Below are 25,995 nucleotides of genomic sequence, written 5' to 3'. Positions count from 1 at the left end.
AATTTGGAGATTGGAGTTGTGTGAAGATGACAGAAATCTACTTTGGCCTTGGCACCACTCAGACTAGTTGTTTACTCATCAAGTCAGTCATAATTAAACTCTATTTCTCTACCTCATTCATGGAGCTACTGTATCAGCAACAATATAATAATGGTTATACTCTTTCTACAGAACCCCCATTAAAGATCTGAACTATTCTTTAAATTGCTGGACCCCAAACCTGTCAGAGCACAGTTTCTTTTTGCTCTGACACCTGACTTGACTGAGTGATTTAAAGGCTTCTGCCCAACTTGAATACCTGCTGAGGAGCAGGAAACATGCAGGATAGTGGCCCTCCAGGACCGGGATGGGACACCAGTGCTTTAAATGAACTGAAATATAAGAATACTGTTGGTCATACAGAACTACACAACATGATAAATGAGCAGAAAGAACAGTCAGCACAATAACTGCACTAGTTTGTATCAGGAATGAAAACCAAAGTTTTGTATTTTTGTTTTTATTTGACAGGGGAACATCCTTCAGGACAATGTTTGGTCATCACACAGTAATCAGCATCAGTACAATAGAAAGCATCTATTTGTGTGTTGAGCCTTTAAACACTGAAACATCCTCCCTTTTTTTCTCCCCCTTATGTGGGGGGGATCTGCTATAAAGAACTTTTTATTGCAGACAAAGAGTCTCTTCAGACAGACAGAACATGTACACCCACTCCCACTTCAGTAAGGCTTTAGGGGGGGCTCAGGGTCAACTCCGGAAGGGTTAAAGAAAGAAAACACAAGGTTTGTTTTTTTTTCTTTTAAATTTCATTTATGTCAGGTTCTGTCACAGTTTAAACTTTCTCGTCTCTCGTGTCATTCATCAGTGTCAACCAAGAAAATGCAACTTATTACTCATCTAGTTGGTCCTTTACAAAGCATCAGGGCCAAGGCTACTCCTACATCAAATATATATCAGATAATTATCGTCACCATCACCAGAGTATGTTAAGGAAAAGTGAAAAAACATTTTCAGCTCATTTACTTTGAATAACGTTGATTCCGATCAAAATGGAACCAATTAGGTTTCTGTTTTCTTTCTATAAAACTGTATAAAGACAGGAATGGTCCCCATACAGCAAGTAACCACCCCGTATTGCATTGGACAATAAAGAATAAAGTCATTTAATCAGTATTTAATCAGAAACCAAATAACAAGAGCCCAGTGCAATTAGGTAGTCATCCTACAAATGGAAACACTTGAAAATGCAAATATCAAAATCTCTAAAACATCCAGGTGATTCTTTCCCAAAAGTTCATTTTTTTTTATAAATCAGAACATGCAGTAGTTAAAATTGTTTCCTCAAAAACAGGATTTAAATGTAAAGATCTAAAGATCTGTAAATCATAACAATTGTGTAGCCACTCTACCAAACTGTACTGATTAGAGAGATAGTCTGGTCATTTTTGTAGTGATGTTCTGTCAGATAGATATCAGCTGTGACATCACTCTTAGAGCATGGAGACAGGGCAACAGCCTTCATCCAGACTAGCCAAATTAGAGTTTATTGTTCTTAAAGAACAGGTCTTTGTCAAAAACAACATAACCTCATGAAGGAAACCTACAAGAGATAATATTAAAACCATTATACTTTTGTGCATACGTAAGTCCACGTAGTAACCCAAACAAGCTGAGAAAATAGTGACAAACCAAACAAACGATGTTGTGCAAAAGCGTTGAGGTGTAATATTAGCTAATGTAGTGTTCTTTCACACTGGTATGTTGTTTTTGAGAAATAAATGTTTTATAAGCCTAAAAATCAATAAACAAACAGGCCCATAGCTATTAGCCTAGCCTAGATGAAAACCTTTGCCCGTTTCTCTATACGCCATACTCTCTGACTGATGTCACAGCTGATAACTACTCTTAACTATTTGACAGAACATCGTTTTAAAAATGACCAGACTATCTCTTTAACTGGGCGATGTGGTTTCCATTGGAGTTGTGTGTACTTAAGAGAAGAAGAGTGAGACAAAAAAAAAAAAAACAATTTAAAAACTGTCTTCATGCTGCCAAAAACCTCCCATCGCTGACATTCTGTGCTCAGGAAGAGGGTGAGAAAACACAGAGTGTAAAAATATAGCCTTAATCCAGAGATATGATCAACTGTGCTGTGGTAAAGAATGAATGAAAACCTCTCTGAGTCCACAATCAGATAAGTTTCTGTACGTCAGAGCTGGAAGAAGAAAATGAGCTGAGATCACAAGCAGCAAAGTTTTCAGTGTGGGATTTTACTGACTGAGAAGCTGCAAAAAAAAAAACTGTCCTGTTTTGAAAAAAAATATTTCCAAGCTGCTTCCACCTAATTTCACAGATGGCAATTTTGGTAAAATCCCAAAAGTTCAATTTTACAACTCTGACCTCTACATGCAAACTGTGTGGGAGAGAAAAAGCTAATAAGCGTGGAAAGAGAAGTATCTGATGCTGTCTTTAAGGGCCTCTGCAAGTATCTTATACCATACTCATAAAAACAGGGATTTAGAAGAAATGGATCAAGCTTAATAATATTTAACATTTCTTATCAACTTACAGTGACTCTTGTCTACAGATACTTTAAAAATGTTGTTTTGATGAGTGACTTTGGACAGCATCAAAGCACTTTGGTTTTCACTCAGATTTCCCGGATCACTGAGGACGTGTGCACTTTTATGCTCATCGCAAAAACGTCAAAGAAAATCAAATAAAACAAACAACAATAATGCTGTCCCGACCAGCTGCTTCTAGAAATGAATACTAAAAATGCTTCCCAGAGGACGTCTTGTGGGACAAACCAGAATGTACACACACACACACGCACGCAAAAAAAAAGAAAGAATAAACTATATTTTGTGCTGTGTCAGAATAAAAGTATGGCTTGGTGAGGAAACATTCAGCCACTAAAAGCCATTCCGGTCCTTTTGCAGAATAAATAAAAAAATAAAAACTAGTGAACGAAAACATGAACTAATGTGGAATTTCACAGAGCTCACCGGGTGCCAGGGGTTGAAAAAAAAAGAAAGGTGTAAGAGTCTGTTCCCTCAGTTAAGTAAATGATAAACGGTTTTGCAAAAACATCAGTGTCTATGTGCAGCAGTTGTGTTAAACAAAAAAAGTACACACCACAGCGGATGTGAAACAAAGATTTGGGGACATCTATATCTATAAATGACAACATACAGCTATAAAGTTCAATAACATCAACAGTATTTTTTCTGGGCTAAATCACATCGGACATTTATGTATCAAATATTGATGTCTTCTGTTCTGGAGTCTGGATAAATTCTTGTGTTGCTTTGTTGACGGTTACTAGGAGCTTCCAGCTCACACAACTTTTAAGTAAAATTAGGCTGTGGTGCAGGGGTCACCAACAAAATTCCCTTCAGGCTTCAGGGGCCACAATTTCATTTAGCAATCTTTGCAGGTGCCAATCTATAATAATAATGATAATAATAATTGATGCAGAATTTAGGTCTAATGAGACTGTATATGTATGTATTTATTTTATTCATTATAATGTTAAATATCTTTGTAAGTTGAGAGGCAAATTGCTAAGAAATTATTATCTGTAATCCTGAAATCATAGAACCTGTCTGCACTAGTTCAGAATAAAAAAAATTATCATCTTAACAATGCTGAAATACCCAATGCTGCGCCACTAGATGGCAAGAACATCTACATTAACATATCAAAAATACTTTGATACAACCTCCTCTCAGTTATTAACCTTTTCAGCACATGATCAAAATTTGACAGCGACAGGATTCATTAAAAAAAATGGCTCTGTTGTTTTGATTTCTTGGACACAAAGTAAAAGTGGGCATGTGCAAAATAGGCTGCTACATCATCTGTATCCCCTGTAAGCCTTTTTATAAATACTCGTTTTTCTCAGCAAAAACACAGTTTGTGTGTGAACGAATCGTGCACATGCAGCAAAAAAGGTTATCTGTTAATAAAGAATATTCAGAGTTGTGTGGATGGGGCCACAGTTGCATGACAGTAAAGAGAGTAAAAATAGGACTTTGGGTAAAAGTCAATGAAAAAAAAAATGTTTCCAAGAGTTTTAAATGGAGGGTTAACATATAAACCTTCCATTTAACACACACACACACACATATCCAGTGGGTTGTCAGTTGATGATCACTGCTGTAGTGGATTGTTTACTTTTTAGCCAACAAGAAGAGAAGTTTATGGTTTTACAATGATTTGGTTTATTTAGAAGTTACTGATCCCAAAAAATAAGAATCATTCCAACTTTTCAACCACACTTAACCCAAACGATGATCTGGTAGCAAAACCGTGGGCACAGATTAACTAAACCGAGGGAACAAATTCCTATAACCTGTGTTTCATTTCACCCTCAGGCATCCGGCGGGCTCGGCAGAATGGCTTATTGAGTCGTCAGTAGTGATGCTTGTCACTCCTCGGCTTATACAGTAACTCCATCAGCAGGCAGGTCAGAACTCGTGGAGAAATCTTCAGTACCTATAACGCCCACAGCCACACCCACCCCCACCACAGCCACATTTATGGTGAGAGTTCCTGCTGCAGTAGCATGACCACTAAAAGTAGGAATATTCTCAAGCGTCATATTAAAAAAAAAAACTAAAGATTTTATATTATATATAGCAGTTCTACAGTATGTATGAATACAAGAATGTGGCTGTTGGATGTCATGTGGATGTTACTATATTTTCTACAAGTATATATTATTAATAATATTATTGCACTCTGGCTACACATATTTAAAAAAGTTAGTTTGGTTGTCTTTAGATGTACAGAAACACAGAAGTCAGAGCTGATTCAGCTGGAAAACGGTAGGCTCAGTGGTGCCATGTCATGCTCATGTTTATTTTGAATTTCTTCTTATTTACGCACCCTCCCCCACCCCAAATTTACATCTGACAAATATGTACAAATTCATCAATGTATCCTCAAATTTAAAGATTAAACCCCAAAATTCCTGTTTTGTTTTGTTTTTTGGAGACAGGTCCAAAGTTTTGCGATGAGCCTTCATGACGATGTGTTCAAATGTCAGAGAGAACCTTCCTCTTCACATGGAAATCCATCGAAAATGAATTTGACTCGCAGCACTGAGCCCACTTCTCAAAGACTGTTCTTTAGACAAAGGGTACAAACGAGTCAAAACTACAGAAACACATCGCACGCCACTTCTCTTCTGATTCTTTTTCAAAATAGAAAAATAAAAACCCTCTCCGCGACCGACCTCAGTTTGCAGTTTGAGAGGATCTCCTTCATCACATTGACATACATTCACAAGAGGACAACGGAAGAAAAACAAGCAACTCGAAGTTTAAAACTGTGTGCAAAAACATTTTAGAACCTCTATAAAAATATGTGCATATGGATAGAGCTATTTTAAAATCTCACCAAATACATTATTTTTTTCTTTTATTTACATTTGACCAAAAAGAAAAAAAATACAGCTCTGTCCTGCTGCCCCTCTCATATGAAAACGCACGCACTCATTCGCACTCCTGCTCGGATCAATGTGATCGAGGAGCAGACAGAAGGGGCGGGGGGAGGGCGAGCAGAACCTCTGTGATAAAACCTGAAGTTGCATATCCCACAATCCCATCCCTCACGCTCGCATTTCACAAACCGCTTCCCGGGAAGGGTCAGCGGAGATCAGCCAGACGCTGCTTCCTGATTGGCTCGCGTGAGTGAGGACAGTGTGTAAAAAAAACTTTGGCTACAGAGTAAAGTGGCTTCGGTCCCGGTGTGTGAAGAGGATCAGCCGTTAACACACCGTGTACAGTTCATGGATCTCATGTCATGTTTTTCAAGCAAAGATTAAAAAAAAAAGAAAAAAGAAAAACAAACAAACAAAAACAGAAACAGATCCATTGTCTGTTATTCAAGGAAGAGTCTGTTCCAGGTATTCTCTGGAAAAAGTGATCAATTTTTTTTTAATCATTTATCAAAACCAAAACCAACAAAAAAATAACATTCTCACACACCCAGCTCCTATATATTATTCTTTCTTCAACCTCTGCTGAAGTCAAGTGAGACTCCAGCTTTCCAGCTTTAAAAACTCCAGGGCAAACAACCCTTCCTACCAGAATGTGACTCTCTGTGTTTACTGAGCGGTCCTCCGATTCTTCGCACTGAAACCTGCACTGCTTCCCAGTCTGCTGTCGAAAGGGGAAGAGCAGGTTGCCGGATCTGGGTCCGAAATGGCTGCTGACAGGCCGCTCACGTACCTGGACTGCGGTTGGTCAAAGGTGAATCGGGGGAGGGGGACGCAGTCTCCTGCAAGGGGGGCGTGCCTCGCAGCAGAAGACAGAGGGTGTGACTGTGAGAAGTGCATTACGGTGGGGAGAAGAGGTGCGTGCGGCTGGATGAACACGTTTGGGCTGATTGGGATGCTTGGGAGGCTCTGCGTGGACGCGACCAGTGGAGTGTGCGTCTGAGTGTGTGTTGGAGTAGGTGTCAGCGTATGAGTCGGTGATAGTGCTTGCAGAGGTACGTGGATCGGCGTCAGAGGTGTTTGCATCTGTGTGCGGATATCAGTTGACGTGTCTTTTGTGAATGTGTTTGATGGCGGCGTCAGGTCAATGGACGGCGTCCGGTGTCTCAGCATCATGCTGCAGTCAGCGAGCTTTGGGGGTGATGGGAGTCGGGGGTGTTCCTTCTCCGAGGGTGGGTGGATGGATATGCAGGGAGGGCTCGTTTTCTTCTTCCTGTGGCTGCTACGGACTGACTGCACCCTCACAGGCAAGGCCTGAGCACTTTTTCCTGACTGGTGGTTCTCCGTTGTTAAGTGTTGGCTGTCACTTGTTATCAGCGTCTGTGGTAGGCAAACCTCGATGGAGTGGCGACGCTGGTCCTCAGAGTAACCGGCAGATTCCGGTGACAGTTTGTCCAGGAAGTCGTGGTTGTCAACACTAAAGCCTTTCTTGGCATCCTTCAAACCTGCCTCAAGTAGACTCTGTGCACTCCTTGCGGAGGAAGGTGGCAACACTGAAGGAGGTGACAAGGAGCTGAAACTGAAGTCAAGGCGACACGGCAGCGTGTAAGGAGAGAGGGAGTGGCTACGGCTAGTTTTCCGTCTGCTCTCCTGCTCCCCTCCCTCCTCATCTTTCCACCTGGAGCGAGCCAAAGTGGTAATGTGATACACCTCTTCGTCGGCTGGGTCGACGAGGGAGACGGCGGATGGCGCCCTTGGTCGTCGAAGGCTCCCAGAACGTGAGGGAAGACGCGGGGAGGGAGGTGGAGGGAGGAGAAGCGATGGGGTAGACGGCAGCAGAGGGAGTGGAGATGGGGAGGATGGTGATGGTGAAAGGGGAGAGGAAGAGAGGGAGCGGGGTGGGAGGGAGAGGACTGAGGGAGAGGAAGATTGAGAGGTCACAGGTGAGAATGATGGGGTGTAAGTAGAGTGAGGAGAAGGGGATTGTGGGGGAAGATGAGCAGAGTTTGGCCTCTCTTGTTTCTCATTACTTTGGGACTCCACTGAATCGACTTTAATTGCCACCTGCAAGACAACGAGTGAATCACACAATCAAAGACTTTCATGGGTTCTGGTCCAAATGCAATGACAAATTAAAAGAAATGTGTATGTCATTGAACATGCACAACGAGTGGATCTTTTTAAACACAACACACATACACTCTCTGACAAAATTGTAAGCATAAAGGAGGAATGGTTTGTAAACACTTCAATATGCAAGAAGATCAAGAATGAACACCAGACATGGCAGTGACCCATTGTTGGAAGTAATGGGGACACCCACAAATGCCATGGAGTACCTGGCCATCCACCATAGACCACACCAAGAGAGTGTCATAATGTGAGAATGTGTAAAGACTTCAGGTAACCCTAATGGTACAGAATTAAGTCAGTGACATACTGCATCTTAAGCCTCCTAAGACGCCACTCTGGTAATCTAGTTCAACAAGACAATGCCTGTTTAAGACTAATGTGTGTCTCTATCAGCTGCTTGCATGTGGTTGAGGTACTCCCATCATGACCAGCCAGGGAACTGTAGGTCCCACAATTTTTCCCCAAATAAACACGTGTGGACTCAGTTTGGACATTTATTGATGAGCCAGTGCTGATCTGCTGGAACTCGAGGCCCAGCAACAATAGCTGTGGGCCGACTTCCTACTGGTGAGAATACAATGACTGCATGAACTGATTCAGTGCTTGTATTCATGCTTGAGGGGGTGCCACGTCCTACTGACATAGAACCAGTTGTGTGTCTGTACTGTTTGTTTATTCTTTGATCTAATGTTGTAATCATTGCGTTGCTGTTGCACCCCCTTTCAAAATGTGCAGTCTCATGTCATTTCCACTACTCCATCTGGCTGCTTCACTTCTTTGTAAGTGAGTATTTTTGTTTTGTTTTTCTCCATTATATGTAATGATATACATCCTTTTTTGTAGTGCTAGCCTTCAACTGATTTCAGAAGAACCTATCTTTGGGCACATAGTAACGTCACCATTCCCTCTCCAAACACCTAAAAATGTTAATGAGTTGAAGATGTATGTACATCCCTGCACTGAGGATACCAAACACTAAAGAGTTTCAGGCGCTGTGTTGTCCTATTCTTCCTGTAAATATGAGTTGAGGTATAAAACAGTACAGGGCAATTCATTTTTGTTCTGTTTTCTTCACAGCTCTGTAAAAAGGGAAAGATAAAAATTCCTTTCCTTCTCTTTTTGAGAAATCCTGTTTTAAACATTTTGATGATTATCTTAACCATTTGCTGGAGAAAAAAAACTACCTTTTGCCCTCATTGCTCCATGGTGGACAATGAATTGAAATTCTGACTACAATCACTTGTTGAAATAACGTTCCTAAATTTACATAATTATTATTTTTAATCCCACAAGTAGCCTTGAATTGCCCTGTCACAGTTTTGCAAACATGTAGCAGACCTGTTATGCAGGAGTAAATGCAGCTTAAGAAATAAATCCAACCTGACAGGACAGAACAAGAACTAACTTGTATTCCTATTGTCTGCAATTAAACACCAAAAGTCAAAATGTGACAGAATCTCTTTTGGGGTGTATTTTTGTTGACAACATCTTCTTTTTTTCTTTTTTTCAGATTTGTGTGTTTCTGTGTGTGAGGCTGGCTGGAATGGAGTCTCTCACCTGTCTGTGCATGGCCCGTGGTGAGGGGCAGGGCGTTGGTGGGGCGATGCGGGGAAGAGTGAGGGTGGGAGTCGACTGAGGGTGATGAGGAGAAACATTTGGAACCTGCAGCAGAGAGCGGCTCTCGCAGGGCTGGGAGTGGACCGACATCACTGAAACTGCAAGACAGTGACGGGTCAAAAGTTCATCAGACCAGCTCAAATCACATGTAGGTATTCAGACACACATGCAGTTTTGCTGAGACAAAAAAAATACATGCATAATTTGGCATACACAAAATACATTCTTTTCCCTGAAACTTTTAAAAAGCAAACACTTTATTATGACAGAACATTTAGATTTGAAAAACAAGAAACTTTCATTGCAAGTTGCAAGAGAAAGATTCAGTTATAATTCATGTACAAATGCATCAAATCTGCTACCAAAATAAAGTGTTTGCATAAATGAAACTTGTTAGCACATACAGTAAGTTGCTGATCAAAGCCAAAATGTTAAGTTGCAGCACAAAGCAAACTTACCAAGAAGTCAAAAGTCAGTTTTCTAGTATGTTATTATGTATTAGAGTCTGGTTACACTGAAGGTTCCATGTGAGAATATGGAGTAATTTTCAGAGACATTAAAGTGATTTTTTGAAGCGAGGCTCTGTAGAAAAATCAAGAATTATACTTTCCTACCTGTTGGGCTTTTATCTGTCATGTCAAGTGGATTAAATAAGGAAAAAGCAAGACCATCGGAAGCCAAATCTATATAAAATCATATTCATAAATTATGTAACCAGAGTCTTAGACATTCTGCCCACACAGGTCAAAGAAAGCCGTGTGTTCAGACATCAGAGTGGCTTCATTAACAAATTCATCCTAAGTTCATACAGTGAACTCAAGCTGTAAAGTCACTTTAATTGAGAAGCTAAATGCTCACATTTCCTGTAATTAGCACATTTTCTGCACATCCGGTTTTGTGACTTTGCAGCTTGGTCATAAAGTTAATCATAATTCTTCTTTAGTATTTGGCTTTATCACAGCTGAGCAGATGAGCCAGTGTGAAGGTTGCAGAGATTCACACATATCAACTCATCCGCTGCAGTCAGTACCTTGGGACAGAGCTGGGTCTGTCCACAGCCTGGCCACAACATGCCATTAGACTCTGACTACGGGTGAAACAGTTTTGGTTAGTGCCTTTGCGAATGTTCTACGCACATTTTTTTCTTCTTTTACTTTGATCAGAAGCACAAAATAATAGAAGATAAAAAAAAATCACAAATATTGTTATTTAACACTGGTTTTGTTTTGTCCACAAAAGTCTCTGGTCCCAGTCCCTTACACACCATCCAATTTCCATTAGTAATCATCACACATGTTTACACTAACCATCTACCCTCCTTGGGTATTCTTTGTTAATTGGTAAGGCTTTCTAATCTCTCTGCAAAACATGCTAATGTTTAACATCTTGCATAATGTTCAACATTTACATAAAAACAAGAAACTTGTCTGCTTAAAACTGTAGATTTTTATTTAACTTTTTATGTGTATGCGTTTATCATGTTTTTCTAACTGTTTATTTCTGACTCTTGCATTGTTTTTTTTTTAAAAAGGTCATTTTGAATCCCAGATATTAAAAACAACTTCATAAAGTTATTGAAATCACAAAAGAAAACACTGTAGTTATACAACAAGTTTAAATTTCTGGTTAAACTTAAGGCCTGTGTGTTATTAGGACTGATTTTGCCTTGGTGTTATGATGCATGCATCATGGAAAATGTGAAGTTAAGCTGTTTTGCCAGCACTGCTTTCTTAATAACGTGTTAACTCACAGGAGGAAAAAAACAACCACAACAACAACAAAAAAAAAACATTAACACCAAAAACTCAGAGGAGAGCTGCTGTTTTCAAGATACCTGAATGCTGGTGCTGGGAACTGACATCTACCTCCTTCATAGGGTAGGGGGCGCTGGCAGGCCGTACAGGCTGAAACATATAGCTGTCATTTGGCAGAGAGTGCATCCTGGATACAGACATCTTCTGTGTGGACAGCAGGTCTGGGTCATCGCACTGCTCCTCTTCCTCCTGCAGAGGGAGACAGACACCGCATAGTTCTAATACAGTGACTGACTCAGACAAATTACATGCTGCAACACAGAATTTAAAGGAATCGATTGATTTTAAATGTCAAGAAATGGGTATTACATGCTGTTGGTGATATTATTTGTTTTTTTGTCACAGTCAGTGCTATTATAATTGTAACCCCCTAATGAACTAGGTTGGTCTCCCACCTCTCCAGGTGAATTGGGACATGGCCCAATATAGGTCCCCCCAGCTGAGCTGTTGTTGGATGCAGTACTTTGTCTCCGTTGCCTCTCCTCTTCCATTTCTAATGCAATCTCTGCATCCATCTCTGCATCCTCTTTAGCCTCCTGTAAAATTAGAAAAAAAAGATAATTCTACTTTAGAAGACACAAGACTTTGCAAAGCACAAGGAAGCCATGTGGGAATACATGACTTGCAACAAAAATCTTCACACTACTGGCTAATTTTGCAACTGCATCTTGGTCCTCGTGACTGTACCTTGTTGCTCTCCTCCAGATGTTTCATCAAAACTGCCACCACAACATTGACCAGAACGAACTGGGCCATGAGAACAAAAGTTACAAAGTAGATTGGAGAGATCCAAGGCAGGTATGAGATACAGTGGCGGTCATCTGGTTGGCACTCCCGTAAGGTGTCCTTCACAAACATAGACCAGGTTCGAGAAAAAAAAAGGTGGTCAGGAGGGAGAGAAAAAGAATAATAAAATTTTCCTAATGCCAAAACTGCTTAGAAATTTCTCAAACATCTCTGCAGAGAGTTTGAAGCGTTCATCTGGCCTCTTAACAGAATACCAATTTGGTGTGGTGACATGGCATGTATGAGCAGGAACATTCCCACTCCAGGGTTTTAAAATTATGTTGCTAATGTCCCACAGCTAGACACCTCAAATGCCTTCAGATGTAATTTATCCAGGTTCTAGCTGGTCAGAGCTGATTTGATGGCAAAAGTGAATCCTACCAAAAAAAAAGTCAAATATGGAGATTTTATGGTTTTGGCTGGTTTGTGTACACATACATCTATATAGAACTTTCATACTACATCTACAAAAACATAATCATTCCAGCTAGTCATATTGTTTTCAGTTTGGTGCTGTATAAATGAGCTTTGTATGCCTTTCTTAGTTGGGATTTTAAATGGATGACCTGGACTGTACTTATGTGTCTGTCACAATGTGATTTACCATATGCAATAAATAAACAAATAAATAGGCAATAAATCCCCAAGTATTATAAAGTCATCAAAAATTAAAACATGCAAATGGTTTGGTTATGTTCTTGGTTTTCTCAACCATTGCTATTAAATGTCCTCAGTAGTCTCTGGTTCCAAAGCCTTACACACCAATTGGCTTCCATTAGTTATCAGCACACCTGTTTCCACTCACCGTCACCCCTCCCAATATATAAACTGCTCAGTTTTACCTCACCCAGTTGTCAGATCCATGTGCTAGTTCCGTCTTATATCATAGCAATTCATGTTTTTTCATTGACTTCTGCATTTAAATTTCAGAAAACTTGACCCTAAATCTGCCTCCTGCTCTTGTGAAGTTCGGATCATTTCACCACAATTTCAAGAGCATAAGAAGTTCAATTTTATTTTGTGGTAAACTATTCAGAAAAAGAAAAAAACTAAGCCACTGCCACCATTTAACCCTGATCCTGGGCCACAAGGCCCTCAATCCTTCAACCCTGAGGAGACCCTAACCCTAGCCCTGGGCCAAATGACCCTAACTCCTTCAACCCTGAGGAGACCCTAACCCTAGCCCTGAGCCAAAATGCCCTTACCAATTTGACCAGGCGAAAACCCTAACTCTAGCCCTAAGCCGAAATGCCCTTACCCTAGCCAGGGCCAAAAGACCCTATCCCCTTCAACACTGTGGAGACCCTAACTCTAGCCCAGGGCCAAAAGGCCCTAACCCCTTCAATCCTGAGGAGACCCTAACCATAGCCCAGGGCCAAAAGACCCTTTCCCCTTCAAAACTGAGGAGACCCTAACCCTAGCCCTGGGCCAAAAGGCCCTAACCCCGTCAACCCTGAGGAGACCCTAACCCTAGCCAGGGCCAACAGACCCTATCCCCTTCAACACTGTGGAGACCCTAACTCTAGCCCAGGGCCAAAAGGCCCTAACCCCTTCAACCCTGAGGAGACCCTAACTCTAGCCCTTGGCAAAAAGACCCTATCCCCTTAAACCCTAAGGAGACATTTATAAATTCCAAGCTAATTTTTTAACTGTAAAAAGAAATCCGGTTTGGTCTCAAGATGTCCGCTTCTAAAACGTGTTTGTCATGGAAATTGGTTTTAATTAGATTTAAACTACTGCTCTTGTCCAGAATGGAGAACTGTTTTTAATCAATTTAAATCAAGAATCTGAGGAAAAGAAAAATTGGAATTGAGTTCCATGGCATCCAAAGACTTAGTCTCAATGGTTTGTTTAACATTATGTTTAAACCAGCCAAAGTTATTCTGTATAATATTTCACTATATTATATACTACACTATATGTATCACATACAAACATTTCTATTATACACTATCACTTTCAATAAAACAACAATTAACATTTAGAGTTGACATTGCTTCGCTATAAGCTACTTTATTCCCTCGTAATTGGTTTTAGAGGTCATTGCTCCCTCTTTGGTTTCAGATAATCTAGACATCATTTATGAGAGTGTCTCTGAGTCTAGTTGTGTGTGGGGGGGGTTGTGTGTTCATACTTTCATAATCCCATTCCAGTTGTCTCCAGTGGATACTCGAAACAATGTGAGGAAGGCCATCCCAAAGTTCTCAAACGTTGCATGACGACTCAGACCTTCACAGGGATTGTTTTCGTTGCACTCTGCTCAACAGAAACATGCATGCAGACATTATTCACACGGCAGGATATGAAAAATAGAAACAACCACCTTTCTTCAAAACACTGAACCTGCCCAGAGAAGCAACACGGACTAGAATTTATGGCAGAGAGTGGCTGCTGTTTAAATGTTGTTGAAAAATTACATGCTGGGTGACAGTTTTATTAAATGGCAGACAAATAAATGGAAGCATTTCCGAGTGGAATAGATGTTTCATTCTTCTCCCAAATGGCGAGGGTTTGATTTCACAAACCGGTTCTACTTCATTGATTTGTTTGGGTAAGGCTGTGACGGAACTGAAATTTATGGATGATTCTTTCAATCACACTGCCCCGAAGAAACCATGAGATCCATCTGATCATTTAAAAAAAAGAAATAAATACATTTCTTAGGATGTAACTGGAAGTGTCACATTTAGAAACTCCTAATGGTTTAGTTATACAAAAAAAGAAAGAAAAAAAACAGAGCTGCTAAGTGTACATCCCTCTGGATATGTCAAAAGAAAGGAGGAAAGAATTGTTTCTAGCGGACATGGAACATCTTAAGGTCACTTTTGACAAAAAAAAAAAAAAGAAGCCCTCCGAAGGCAGCAACCTAAATCAAACCCAGAACATAGATTGAGCTGCTTGAAACCCTGGGGTCACACGAACAGGCAGCTGAAGAAAATTGAGACAGTCCTTTGAGTATAATAAACCTTGTATCACTCTGTATCAGCTACCAGGAGAAAAATGGAGAGGCTTTAACAATGCCACACTTCTGCTAAGAAGAATAAAGCAGCTTTACATAATAGGAAAATGGAATCCTGCTTCACTCAGATAGTTCTGGCATGTCTCAAAGGAAAGGCAAACACACAGAAAAAACATTTCTAACATAAACCTATAGATTTTTGTCTTCATCAGTAATTCCCCTGACAGGAAGAACATACCCTCCCCTCTGTGCCTGTCTCTGACTCACTGCAGAGTGACATGAGGATATTGGAGGGAATGATGATTCATTTGGGTGGAGATCAAAATAGATTATTAATTAGATTTAGATTTGGACTCAAAATGAAACAGCTTGGGTATCTGCTATGCTTCAATTTCCAATTTTAGGTATTTTTTTATGTAAGTCTATCCCCTGTGACTTCAGTCTTCTGCAGACGTAGCAGTCAAAGATGAGACTCCAACATGCATTTCTTCCCTAAGTGTCACCTTTGAAAACTGTCTCACCAATGTCTACTCATGATCTTCGCTTAAAACTCTGTCATGAAAAGCGGTGGGCAATATGCATTCCTTCAAGGAATGCTAGATCTTTACAGCAATGCTCAATGTTCCCCAACAAGTTGTACCAAATATCTTGACAAGCCCAAATATATTTCTGTTTTTCAGCTTTTCTCAGACATGAATCAGACTTGGAGACAAAAAGGCACTTCTAACTTTTCTCAACATCTTACCAAAGAATGGAAGATTTTTTTTCCCCTCACAAAAACAGACATTGCTTTTTGATGTTGTTGTGCAGAGCAAGAATTAAAGCAGCATTTCTCGGAAAGCAAGAGAGTTGTTTTTATTTTGCCTCCCAAGATGTCTCTGTTAATCCTCTTGGAGAAAATGAGTTACGGAGAAAGCAATGTGCTAATAAACACGATCAAGCAAATGTGATATTTCCTTGGTAAAGAAAAGGAAAAAAAGGGGGTCGCTGATGTGACTGAATTGTGGATAAACAGGAAGACAGATAGAGGTCACTGCGGTAAAAACGACAGAATTCAAAAACTCATTTTTGCTGATGCAAGTAAACCATTATAGATGTGTGTGTGTGTTTTATTTCTAATAAAAGTGTGACTGACCCAGTTTGCCAAAAAGCTCTACTCCCAGAGCAGCATAGATGAAGAAGAGCAGCATGAAGAGGAGGCCGAGATTTCCCACCTGGAAGCAAGAACATGTGTTAGATTCCGTTCTGTGCACAATACACTTGTTTGTTTTGCTTGTTCAAAGCTCTGGGGATCAAAAGAAAAAAAAATCATGTCACTGTTTTATTATATTCATTCTATTTGACACATATTCAACATTATTTTATAAATAAAGAGACTAAATGAAGTTTTACCTGCAAGTAATGTCTATGTTGTCTGAGGTAAAGACCAAACTAAGACCTGCTAAAAACAGAGTTATAACAAAGAACTTTGATGGTAACTACTAGTAGTTGTTTTCAAAGCTTTAACATGATTCCTTTGGTGAAAATAATGTGCATGTACATACACAATGTCACCTAAATTTAGATTTATTTCCAAAAGGCAAAATTGTTAAACTGTCTGTAGAATAATAACTGAAAACTGCAAAGACAAATAGACTTTAAACATCTTAGATTTAGCAAAGAAACTTTTATTTAACATGTTTCTTTCTATGAAAAATCACTTTAAGATTAAATACACTGAGATTGCTATGCCTGACTCACTTATAGCAATTTTGTTTTATCGTTGATGATGAAATCTTGAATCTCTAATGACTCTTTGGCCTTGACAAACCAGTGACAAATATTGCTGAATGCAAAAAGATTTTTTTTCTGTTTATAAAAAAACTCTGTCCAGATGAGAAGCAGGCATTTTAAGGAAACGCTGACGTACCTATGCTGCGTCAGCAGGTGGCGATAACATCCACATTAATGACATACAGTATCAAATTATGGAGACAGATTGTTCTGAGCATGATTAAAGATTCTCTCAGAACAGGTGTAGCTCCTTTACACTGACCATATTTAAAGGTTTCTCTCAGTTAGTAACTTTTTTCTTCAAACAATTAAAGTTAATGGCAATGGTATCAGTATAAAGAAGGACAGAAAACACAAAAAAGGCTCCTTTGTCGTCGTAGGAAGTTCTTTGACATTGTTCATAATAAGCTAGTGTGCTTATGTGTTTCAAGAGGTTTTTGTTTATTTTGCAACTAAGTTTTAAGTGGTGGTCCAGATGTTTCTTTTAAACTATGGCAGCACAAAATATCAACAATTTACTGTTGTCGCAGTAATATTGTCTCAATACCACAAAAGATTGCAAGAAATTGCAAAAACAAATTTGGTAATAATGTAGACCTAATGGGCTTAAATATCCACGGCTGATTTAAATGTGAAAGCAGAAGAGTGAGGAAAATGTGTGTTTATTGCAACCAACCAGCATCGCAATATTCAGCAATAATGTTGCATCTTTGCCTAATTTCATGGAGCCGTATTTAAAAACAAAAAACAAACAAACAAGAAAACTTAAGTTACTAAAGTGAGAAAACATGAGGTCAACTGTTACGCTTTCAAGAAAGTTGCAATTTTGTCTTTTTTCCTTCCCAATAAAGACAACAACCCAACCAAATTAACATGACATGCATAAGTTTGCCTTAAATCTATCTTAGTATTTATTATTCTATACACAACACTTTGAAAATGGCTTCAAATATGATTAAGATTCAACATCTGAATAAGTAATGACATGCTGAGGAGGTAATTTAATCATTTTAATCAGGTGTGTTGGAGCAGGGAAGAATCTAAAACATGCAGGATAGTCTGCCAGGATGGAGGAACACTGCTGTATATTACACTCACCACAGAAGAGTTCTGGGCAGATACTGTCCTATTTTTATGGTAGTATTTATATAAATATAGGATTCAGACTTCTTCCTCTTTATTTAGTTTTTTTTTTCTGTTGACACATATGTGTCTTAAAGAAACATCATTTTGTTGAAAATTGGTTTGAAAGACTGACTCTGTGAAATGTTTAAAGACAGTGAAACACACAGATTAAAAATGTGGGCATAAATGTAATTTATTTATCAGACATATATTCAATAAAAAGCTACCAGTTTCTTTGTAAACTCTGTTTATCGGGATGTGTAATTAGACAGATACTGGTATTGTGTTTGAGACCTCTCAGAGTCTGTGTTTACCTGCGGCAGCGCTTGCATGACGGTATCCAGCAGAGCTCTCATTCCTTTTGCCATCTTCAGAAGTTTCAGCACTGGGGAGGATACAGAAAAAGAATAAAGCTCTTGTCATATTTTCTGTGAGCTGACTTGCTGCAGAATTTATACTGATACTTGAGAGATGGTTAGACTTGAATTTATTTCAGGGAACAGATGCCAAAGTCACAATTTGATACAACCTGTAAAGGCTTAGTTAGTTTGCGTCTGTGTGTGTGTGTGGGTGTGAGTGTGTGTACCTCTTGCTATCCTGAGTACTCTCATGATTCTGATGATGGTAGGATTTATTGGCAATGCTGCTTTCATTTTCAGCTCCTCTAGAGTGATGCCCATTATGGACAATGCAACGATAGCTACATCTAGCTGATTCCACCTAAAAAGCAAAATAAGATGAGAGTTATTTGAGGTTCATAAAAGAACAAACAAATAGTGTTATGGGGAGCATATAATGGGGGAATTTTATTTTGTGCTTGGTAGGATTTATTTGGGTGTCTGAAGACACTATCATCTCAAAAAAAAAAAAAAAAAACAATAATTGTCTATTTCTCTTAAAGTTCACAGAAATTGAAACAATTTCTTTCATTAAACATTTAAATTTTGGAGGTCAACTGTATGTTGCTTCTTCAGCTCATGAGACTTGAAAATCCCCCTTTATATCTTTATCTCTATCTTTAAAATCTGCTTCGTTTACTGTGCCTAGGAGTACCAACATTTCTTTGCTTCTATTTTTGAATTGCTAGTCACTGCAAATGATTATTGGGATTTATATATTTCTTTTCCCCTACTGAATGAAAACAGTTTATGGCCTATCAGTACTTTGTCTGGTGTTTTGTATCCCAAATAGAAAGTTTGACTTTATCATTCTTTATCGTTTTTATTTCCCCAACTGGAGGAGGAAAAAAATTCTGTTTCCTGTCTCATTTACTGCACCATTACCACAAGCCATCACAATAAAATAAACACCTATTATTGTTTAAAAGTGGCCAGCATAAGCTACAGCTCTCAGCGTGAGCTGGTACAAAGTTAAAGTGAAAACCAAGAAAATGCAAATGTAATGTATCCCCGGGTTTATGAAGCCAATATGACATAAAGCAATTACGATATGATCGCTTCTGATGTATTAACTGGGTTACTGGCCTTTATATTACTTTGTGTAATGTAAAACATGTCAGACATTTTGCTGAGACTTCGAGAAATCATCTCAGCTTGTAAAAACACGTGCACAATATGTCTCCTTTAATGTTAATCTGAGGATCTGATCTCAACACCTCGCGTGTACACGTTTGTTCATTTTAATCCGTCGCTCACCCCGTTCAGCTAGGAGTATAACGGTCAGTTTAACAGATTAAATGAAATAATACCAACTATTTTCTTCACTATTTAGAGAGGATCAGGAGAAGAGGAGGAAAACCTAATAGCAGTTCTGCCTGATTGCTGTTGGTAAACGGTAAGCTGAGGATTTAAAATTAATGGGTTGGTGGAGAAAACGGAGTTTAGCCCTAATATGGCCCTGCTGGGGCACCATAAAACCAGATAAATACATCAAATACCTTGAGACTTGTCTACTGAAACAATTAGCTACAGATATATAAAGTCAGACGAATATGCTTGCTCCTGTGAAGGTGGTTAATGACTAGTTTTCACTTTTTATTTTGTGTTTAGGAGAAGAAGAAAGTGTATTATACCAGCAGTCCTCATGGGTTTTACCTGTCTTTGAAGAACCTTTGGAAGCCAAATGCAACAAGTTTGAGCAGGGCCTCGATGACGAAGATGAAGGTGAACACGTAGTTACAGTACTTCAGAACCTCCTCCAAATACTGAACAGAGACAAAAATACAAAAATGCAAAGAAAGTTGTAGGACTTATACCAACTACATAACAATATTTCATGATTTAAAAAAAAGTCTTCATAATAAAAAACTTGTGAACAGGCGCCAGCTCCCCCGCAATTCCGCACGGAAAAACCACTAAGGAAAATGGATGAATGGAATAAAAGCAAGTTCTAAAACTACTAAGTTTTTTTCTTGACAATTCATACCTTCTAACTTGCAAATATAACCAACATACTGTGAGAATTTTTTTTTTTTTGAACAATCATGCAGTTTCACAAGGTTTGCACAGCCTTTCAATTTAGATCTCTCTCTGAGAGCAATATTTTATATCCTCCTTATCTCTGTGGTGGTGATCAAACACATTACACTCACAAACAGACATTGTTTTTTGCAAATTAGCATGCTTCCATAACATTAGTTTATTTATTATTTATCATCAGTTTCTTTGTTTTTGCTACAATACGATACAATGTGTTGGGTTGAGTCCATTAGCCTTTAAAATGGCTTTAAATGGGATTTAAGGAGATTGCAAAATGGGCATTTTTAATTATATATATAAACCACCTAAGAGTTGTAAAGATGTTCAGTGCCCACGGAGATGAAGCTAACATGTGTGTACCTGCAAAGACTTCACAACAGGCTGCTGGGTTATTGACCAGGCAAATAGTAGTAGACATTAAAAGATTGAGAATTTTATTCGTTTTTTAACCATTAAAACCTTTGTGTTATGAGATGTAAAGGCAGCCCAGTTATAACTGTATGCTTCCTGTCATGATCATGAGCGCAAAACGATTATATATGTCAACAGAAATGAACAAAAGGTGTTTTCAGTGGTCACAATTAGGGAAACATGTCTCTTGTAGTCAAGTAAAATAGAAATTTCTTTAGGTATCAGGTAATGAATAGGTATTAGGTATTAAGTAATCTGAATGTAAACTTATCCTGTGTGTTTACAGTGTATATCATGAATTACCTGTGGCTGATTGTAGTGCTCAATGCTCATTGTGAAGACGTTGATGCAAATGATGAAGGTGATGAAGAGGTCCAGATAGTGGCTTGTGCACAGTGAGTGAATGGAAAGACGCACAGGAGAGTAGTCCGCATAGTATGGCCTCTGCTTGGCTTCTGAAACGCACAAACAAAGCAGAACGAAACATTAAAGAGCGACACATATCTGTGACTAAGTGTACTCCTTAAATGTGCCCAGTGGTGTGCACAGGGAGGTAGGAGTGAGGAAAAGTGATCTCCACAGTCTTTGCTTGGGTTGGAAAGCTCAATATTTTTTCTTGTATTGAACAAACATGCTCGTGTCTTAAATTGTGAACAAATAAGGTTTTTTTTGTTGTTTCTTTGTTTGGTTTGTTTTTTTTTAAATTACACAGTTAATCTGATTATCTGGCCAAACCGTCTGTGCACACGACTGATTGTGAGTTCAAACGTGAGAGGACATGAGCGTAACAGTCAGGCTTATAATGTATAGCCTTTGTGTCCCGGGCCTTAGTTTCAGGACTGGATGTGTTGGATTCACTGAAGTGCTGAATAAAAGCAAGCGGCTGAAGATAAGTGAAACGATTACTCTGTGTACTTGGCTTATCTTTGCTCTACACCATTTAACTTTTGTCTGAAGAAGAAAAATGGCAAGGAGTTATCGTCAATGTGCATTTGTATAATATACAGTCTCTCTAATAGATAAATTATTGGTATTGTGAAGATGTTTCTACTTTGTATTCCACTAAAATCAGGACTTCAGACAATACCACATTTTAACACACATAAGGAGAACTATGAAGTATGTATTACTGCTTCTACATAAAAAAATTTAAAAAAAATCCAAAGCCTCTAAGTGTTAAGTAAAATATGCTTGTAACCAAATGTTTCATACGTGTTTTACCAGACTGCACTCACATGGCCCTAACAGTGGGTTTTGAGTGTGCCAGTTTCTGTTACATCATGCCCTGTCTGTCGTTTGCATGCTCGTATTTGATGAAATGCTTGTGATGTCGAGAGGCTACCCAGGTTGTGTTCAACAACACGCTGGACTCAAGAGTGTTTTATATGCCCGAGCAAGTCTGTGTTGACTCAACACTGAGTCTTTAGGCTTTTACATTTAAACTGACGAGTCTCCAATTTATTTGCCTGCTTGTAAGCTAGGAAACGTGGCTGTGATGTTGAAAATGAAAACACTGGAGCCTCTCTCTTCTCCTGTAGCATTGCTACAGGATAAAATCTCAGTGGTTCAAAAACTGTTTTTCTTTGAAATGATGGATGAGTTTGGACTGATTGCATGGCCAAACCCTGGAGTTAGGGGAAACAGCTGAGTTTACTTCTTTTTTTGTTTGTTTCCTGAAGTTTTGGACCAGTGAGAAAACTAAAAAAAAGAAAAACAAAGACTTGCCTTCTGATTACACTATATATTGCCTTAAAATGTAACTCTGGAGCAATACATTATTTTACTTTTACCAATGTTAGTCTCTCTTATTGTTAAAGCATTACAGCATATCACTGGTACATATAGTAGCTGAACTGTATTCGTAGCATTATCAAGCAAATGTAAAAAAAACTTACTTACTTGGAAGGGGTAGTTCAGATCTTTTGAAACAGAGTTCTGTGGAATGGGTATGAACATTTAATGTCTTACCTGTTGTAGATAGCTCTATCAACGATCTCTGTTTGAAAAACAGAGTTTAATTCTGACAGGACTGACAAGCTAAGGACTAGTCTGAGGAGGCCAAGACTAAAGTGGATCACTTTAGATTGTTTGCTTTGGATTTTTTTTTTTTAAACCTTTACGTTGCTGACAATTTTGCATTACTTGGTTATTTAGACAGAGCTCTGTTATTTGCAAGCACAAATAGCAGCAACAGCATCTAGCTGTCTGAGGCACTTTGGTGTAGGCCTGACCAGCCATTAGCTCATCAATCTGATCAGAAATAAACTCTGTTTCTCCAAACTGAGGTCAAAGAGTTATCAACAGTATCATCTGTTCATAACTATTCCACTTGAACTACCCCTTTAATATCTACTAACATTTCTGCTACCCAAATGAATCCCAAAGATATTAGTAGGTATAGCAGCCAAAATGTCTGCTATGTTTCTGAGTCTGCCAGTCAAAGCATATTTCAAAGAAAGGTCCTCATTCTGCCAAAGTTGAGAGGTGTCTCCGGGTCTTGCACATGCATTCCGAGGGAGGGAAAGGATATTGGCATTTCACAGAGGAAAATTTTACGAATAAAATTTTCTCAAGACGTAATGAGAAAGGTTCCCTCTGAAACTTTACATGCAAAAGTGCCATATAAGTGTTCTTTAAGCAGAAGTAAAGTGGTTAAAAAATTTTGTTTTAAACAGGTGTTACACACGATTTATAGTACAAATTAAAAACGTCAAATATTGCTGTAGGTCTCATTTTTACAGTGAGCCGGTGGCAGTTTTGGGTCTTTATTCAGTTCTTTTCTTTGGTGCTTGTGACAATTTATCGTTTTCCATGCAGGGTTAGAGGAGGGTTGGGATAGGGCTGCATTCATGCAGTTACATACATGCGTCAGACTGGCATAGCCCACACCCTCTGCCGGTGATAAATCAGGTTTTTGTGTGAGCTAGCCAGTCTTTTAAACTCTCCCTCTTTTTATTTTTAGGTCTGTATTTATTTCCCTGTTTTCCCTCTTTTATCATTCCTCTTTGGTTTTCAAGCTCTGAAAGCAGGCAGTGCTCAGAAAAATAGACTACCGACCAGCCCCTCCATTCTCCTTACTCCTGCGCTTTTTATCTATCATTTTGAGCCTCTTCTCCTCCCGCAGGCGGGCCTCCTCCTCCTCCTGGTCCTGTCGGCACTTGTGGAAGTTCTCCACCACCACGCCGACAAACATATTGAGCACGAAGAAGCTGACGATGAGCAGGAAGGAGATGAAGTAGAGCAGCATCCAGGGATTGTGGTTCCTCACAGGCTGAGGAGGAAGGAGGAGAGGGTAAAAGATTTGTTTTTGCAATTTTCTTCTGGACAGTTTGTACATGTTTTTGTGTGTCAACAAAAAAAATAAAAACAATTACATTCAGCCACTGAACTGGCAAAACAAAAAGCCTGCATGAATGGGCACTGCAAAGTCTCACAATATGCTTTCAGATACAAGAAATAAAAAAAAAAATTTTTTTAATTCTTTGACTTTAATTTCACTGAACACGTAAAATGCATCAATAATCTTGCAAATATTAAGTATTTTTTTATAGTTGATTTTTCTGACACGTAACTCAGAAATTCCAACCGGAAGGCCCCACAACATCATTCCTGACGCTCCCTGACCTCAAAATCCAGTATGGCCACTTTGCGCATGAAAAGGTGGAATAGCTGCAATAATGAACTTTTTATTTTGACTTCTGTTGGTTTGTATTTCAGTAGTTCAGTCAGTAGTTCAGTCACACACACACGTCCAACATCTATTTGGTAACATGTTGCTACAGTGTTAAAATGCAAAGAACGCAGAGGAATCCATTATTAGCTTATGTAGTTAATTAGCTTGGTCACTGAGCTGAACATTTATCAAATCCTGCTGGTTTTTTTGACTCGGAACTGAAACAGGGTTTAGCCGAGTCTCACATCATTCCGAGATCTGAGTTCTGACTTTTAAGGAGAAATGTAGCATAACACCATCCAGACCGGATTAATAAGCTAACCACTAGTTGCAAGGCCAAAATAGACTGCTGCCATCTTCATTTATTTCCAGTTTCAAAAACCTCACAGTGGTTCATGCAAATGTTATTTTTTTTAACTTTTGCATGCTGTCACTTTTGCATTATATGTGTACTCCAACAGTACTGCACAAGGCTGCACTGGAAGTGTTATAGCTACCTATTTCTGCCACTATTTACAGGGGCAGGCAATTACTATTCCTTCAAGGAATGCCAGTTTTATCCATTACCTGTTTTTTAATAAATGGAACTTCTCACTTCTACTTTTTATCCTACTAGTCAGTACATTCAAATATTCTGCAATTGAGAGTCACAAACATGCAAGCCAAGATGAAATACATGACTTTTCTTTTTGATATCACATTTTTTCTTTGTCTCAGCTTTAATGTATTCTGTGTTTTGTTGTATTCAGTATTCAGTCAGAATAAATTTCCAGAACAGAGGAAAGTCAGCCTTAGGAGGGTCACAAGCGTTCACAAATATCCGTCCCTCACTGCACTCCCACAGCGAAACGTCAAACGTTTACCTGCTGATCCACTCCCACTGCATCCAGTCCATCATACATGATGTTGACCCAGCCGTCCTTACATGACAGCACGAACAGAGACATCAGAGCCTGGAGACAAAAACACAGAGATGTGAAGTAATGCTGCTTTGCCGACACAAGCTGAGCAAAATCTGTTAGAAAACGGGTCGTGGTGACCCATCATATCCTCCATCATGTTTCCCAAGCTTGTTTAATTGAATCCGTACCTGAATCAAGTTGTCAAAATTGTACTTTCTCCGTATCCAGCGGTAGTTGGCCATTAGGCAGTCAGACTTGTTTGTAATGTTTTTTGTGTCCAGACCTTCACAGTGGTAGAACTTCCCTTTGAACAGCTAAAAAAAATAAGCAAAAAAAAAAAAAAAAGAGTATAAAGATGGAGGCCGCTGGGGCTGTTAGGTTGTCATTTTCTCACTATCTCAGCTTCAGCGATGTTTGCCGCAACTTAGGCGTTCAGCAATTAAAGTCAGGGATAAAAGGATGTTTCATAGAGTTTATCCTTATTGGAAGATTTCTGAGTGCTTGACTAATAAATGTCCTGGGGGTTGTGTTGTTCCTTATCCCACTTAACCCAGCTGTCACTTTTTCCTCAAAACTCACACTCTTAAAGGACAAAAGCTTTGTGTTTGTTGTATATTCCGGTTACCTGAACTCCCTAAAGCCACAATCACATACAGTATTCAGGTGCTCAGCACTGCTGACATTTAAGCAGCAAAGGGTAAAATAGCTCAAGAGAGCAACAAAATGCTGCATAATCGGTGCAGCTTGTGCTAACATGGCTGTGTGGTGAAACAGTGATTACCTGGACCCCCAGGATTCCAAACACAATGAAGAAGGCGCAGCAGATCAAAACAATGTTCCCGATAGGTCGAAGAGACGTGATGAGCGTCTCCACAACCAGCTTTAATCCTGGGGCTCGGCTGATCACCCTGGAATTAT

At 39.1% G+C, this 25,995-nt stretch overlaps 1 protein-coding gene across 2 annotated transcripts in view; it reads right to left on the bottom strand.

Annotated features, from left to right (window-relative positions):
- Nucleotides 1-363: 363 nt before the first annotated feature.
- Nucleotides 364-25,995, bottom strand: part of cacna1ha (calcium channel, voltage-dependent, T type, alpha 1H subunit a) — a 63,537-nt gene continuing 37,905 nt past the window's right edge. The window contains exons 22-36 of one of the 2 annotated variants that reach the window (XM_017428142.3): nt 25,859-25,985; nt 25,266-25,391; nt 25,039-25,128; nt 23,560-23,773; nt 20,806-20,957; nt 19,708-19,817; nt 18,240-18,373; nt 17,968-18,038; nt 15,891-15,969; nt 13,931-14,052; nt 11,698-11,856; nt 11,406-11,546; nt 11,031-11,199; nt 9,137-9,294; nt 364-7,510 (exon numbers count right to left, since the gene is read on the bottom strand). In XM_017428142.3, coding sequence (XP_017283631.1) covers nt 6,116-7,510; nt 9,137-9,294; nt 11,031-11,199; nt 11,406-11,546; nt 11,698-11,856; nt 13,931-14,052; nt 15,891-15,969; nt 17,968-18,038; nt 18,240-18,373; nt 19,708-19,817; nt 20,806-20,957; nt 23,560-23,773; nt 25,039-25,128; nt 25,266-25,391; nt 25,859-25,985 — 3,247 coding nt within the window. In that variant the 3' untranslated portion in view covers nt 364-6,115. The remainder of the gene's footprint in view (nt 7,511-9,136; nt 9,295-11,030; nt 11,200-11,405; nt 11,547-11,697; nt 11,857-13,930; nt 14,053-15,890; nt 15,970-17,967; nt 18,039-18,239; nt 18,374-19,707; nt 19,818-20,805; nt 20,958-23,559; nt 23,774-25,038; nt 25,129-25,265; nt 25,392-25,858; nt 25,986-25,995) is intronic. The other variant, XM_017428143.3, reaches the window with a different exon arrangement.

This window comes from Kryptolebias marmoratus, linkage group LG12, assembly GCF_001649575.2.
Source record: "Kryptolebias marmoratus isolate JLee-2015 linkage group LG12, ASM164957v2, whole genome shotgun sequence".
Taxonomy (NCBI): Eukaryota; Metazoa; Chordata; class Actinopteri; order Cyprinodontiformes; family Rivulidae; genus Kryptolebias; species Kryptolebias marmoratus.
The sequence above is the reverse complement of the archived record's forward strand: the minus strand, read 5'-3'. Positions and strand labels throughout refer to the sequence as shown.